This window comes from Rhincodon typus, chromosome 28, assembly GCF_021869965.1.
Source record: "Rhincodon typus isolate 14 chromosome 28, sRhiTyp1.1, whole genome shotgun sequence".
NCBI lineage: Eukaryota > Metazoa > Chordata > Chondrichthyes > Orectolobiformes > Rhincodontidae > Rhincodon > Rhincodon typus.
The window spans coordinates 39,686,103-39,688,977 of NC_063359.1; the positions used below are offsets into that span (position 1 = coordinate 39,686,103).

The 2,875-nt window shown below is 46.4% G+C and overlaps 1 protein-coding gene across 1 annotated transcript in view; it reads left to right on the forward strand.

Moving 5' to 3' along the window:
• Positions 1–2,875, forward strand: part of gtf3c5 (general transcription factor IIIC, polypeptide 5) — a 13,998-nt gene that overhangs the window by 7,309 nt on the left and 3,814 nt on the right. Inside the window, exons 6-8 of the mRNA XM_020515744.2 lie at positions 194–274; positions 1,815–1,912; positions 2,290–2,372. Coding sequence (XP_020371333.1) covers positions 194–274; positions 1,815–1,912; positions 2,290–2,372 — 262 coding nt within the window. The remainder of the gene's footprint in view (positions 1–193; positions 275–1,814; positions 1,913–2,289; positions 2,373–2,875) is intronic.

Here is a 2,875-nt window from a genome sequence, read left to right on the forward strand (position 1 = left end):
CCCTCAGCACTGACCCTCCGACAGCGCCCGCTCCCTCAGCACTGACCCTGCCACAGTGCGGCGCTCTCTCGGCACTGAGCTAGAGATGATTCCTGAACTATGTGATAACCCACAGGTGAACAATTGAACTGGAATCTGGAACTGTTGTTAAATAACAAAAATGATGTCGGTGTAATATCATTTTGGTTTGCAGGTTATATGCCCTCAGACATGCCAGTGAAGGCAAAGCGCAGTACGTTTAATTACAGCCTCCCCATCACCATCAGCAAACCAGGTACGGAGCACAGAAGATCTGTATACGATGATCGAAACGCAAACAGAAATTGCTGGGAAAACTCAGCAGCTCTGGCAGCTTCTGTGGAGAGAAAGCAGAGTTAATGTTTAGTGTCCAATGACCCTTCTTCAGAGCATAGAGTTCTATAACACAGGCTTAGAGCATAGAACAGAAGATTTCTTTGTGTCCTGATAGACCCTGTTATCTAAACAATGTGATCCACACAGCTTGTGATACCTTGTACATCCCGATATAGACAGTCCTCATCCCAACTTACATGGGACGACCACACAATTCATTGAAAAGCCCAGATCACTCTGGGGGAGGAGAACATGTGGTAAATCTCTCTTGAACCTGCAGCTTCTGGTCCAGGGCTAGGGATACTTTCGCTGTGCCGCAAGACCCAGGAAATCCCTTTATAACCCCCTAACGTTTTAAAAATTATTTGATGGGCTTTGGTTGTCACTGACAAGCATTTATAGCCCATCCTTAACAGCTCTTGAACTGAGCGGTTTGCTTGGCCATTTCAGAGGCCAGTTTAGAGGTAGCCACGTTGCTGTGGGTCTGCAGTCATGTGTAGTGAATCAATGTCCATTGGACAAGCTGGAAGCCTGTTCTGAAGATCCACTGTTCTCTGGGGAGTTTTTTTAATGCAGTGTGCTGCTGTCGTTTTGATTTGGACAATGGAAGTGCTGCCCAGGCAGAGAGGTGAGATCTTCAGGTTCTTAGTTAGCTGGTTAGCCACTGTTGTCACAGCAACTTCTGTTTAAATAGTTGAGTTGGAAAGAGAGAGTGGATGTGGAAGTTTGTTCAAATGCCTCTCTGACATCGTCCCTCCCCATCTCTGCCACCACCTCCAACCCTACAACTCTCAATGTAGAGATGAACAATGTTTGTACGTTTGAATTTTAAACAGTGATTTGGTGGTGAGACTGCCTCGACAACGTGAAGGGGCATGCACTTGAAGATTTCCCAGATTCTGGCTAGCTCCTTGCTCATTGAGGGCACTGTACATGGTGTACACAGGCTGGACAGCCCTCGATCTGGCCAGGCACATATGTCCCCCAGGCTGGTTTCAGGGACTGGGGAGGAGAACAGTCCCTTTGGCCCATGGAGATACGCGACCTGTGGAGAGAAACCATTAACCTGATTACAGTCCCCTCTACTTCCAGCTTTGGTTTCAGTGGGATTTGCTTGCTTTGGGCAATACTTGGCAAAAATGGAAAGCCAAGTAAACCAGCATTTCTGTTACTTTAAAAGCAGGTACACCCTGAATCTCCTCTCAAAGACACTTCAACCAGTTCTGAAGAGATGATTGAGATTGTTTGAAGAGTTGACATTGGCTGAATGAGTAAGAATGTGTTCAGACTTGTTGATTGACCCAAAAGTCTCAGTCTGCTTCCATATGTTATCAGCAGACACACTTGCTGATGCAGGTAGCTGCATAATCAAGCATGAGTAGTGTAAAGGGGGTGGAGATTTATTTGTGTGATTTAAGTCAGACTGAGTGTAGAATTGATGCTCATCCTCAACCTCTTAGCCCCTCAGGTTGTGAGTATTCAAGATCTGGGAAAAGCTTCAGTAGTTCCCAATGTCCCACAGAAGAAGAAACTCACAACATCTGGATACAAGCTCAAAGTAAGTTTCCAGCACAGACTTGTTATTATTAGGGTAACATCTGTGTTTTTATCAGAACAAAACCTACATCAGTGGTAACTCATGGGCTAAAGCAAGTTGGGGGAGGCTCCATAGTAAATACCTGGTGGGTGCCACTGGCTTATTGATAATGGGTTGAATCATTCCACCTTATTGAAAGGTTCCCCTGTTGTTGCTGTCCCTTCAGCACTGCTATTCCTGCCACAATATCTTTTGAGGCCCCTGAAAATCCCTCCAGTCAGATGTTAGTCTGAAACATCCAAAATCCTGGTCTCAGCAAGGGTTGAATTTAAAGCAGTCTGGACTTTATAAAATTTGAATCTGTCGATGACCTGTTGCTGTTGATTTTGTAATTCCAGCAATCAGTTTACATATTCCAGGAGGACACTCTACCACCTTATCGACAGATGTTTTACCAGTTGTGTGACCTGGATGCAGACAGGTAATGACGGGGGAAAAGTGGGAAATGGGAGCAGAGTTTTGGGAGCTGCTGCACTATGGATGGATTGAGACGGGTAAAATCTGAACATGTTTGTTTCAAAGGCTTCGTCTCATTCACTACTGTGCAGCTGAGTTGGTTGAACAATAAATATTGACCAGGATACAATGGAGAAGGTCCCTGTGCCTCTTCACATACTACTGTAGGCATTTCCAACTCTATTGGAGAAAAAGGAATGTTTCCAGCTTAAAGTTCCATCTGAAAGTTGGCACCTTCAACTCTGTGAGACTCCCTCAGTACTCACTGTCTGACTAGACAGAGCTCCCTCAGCACTGACAGCACGGCACTCCCTCAGCACTGACCCTCCGACAGTGCGGCACTCCCTCAGCACTGACCGTCTGACAGCACGGCACTCCCTCAGTCCTGACCCTCTGACAGTGTGGCACTCGCTCAGTACTGACCCTCTGACAGTGCGGCACTCCCTCAGCACTGACCCTCCGACAGTG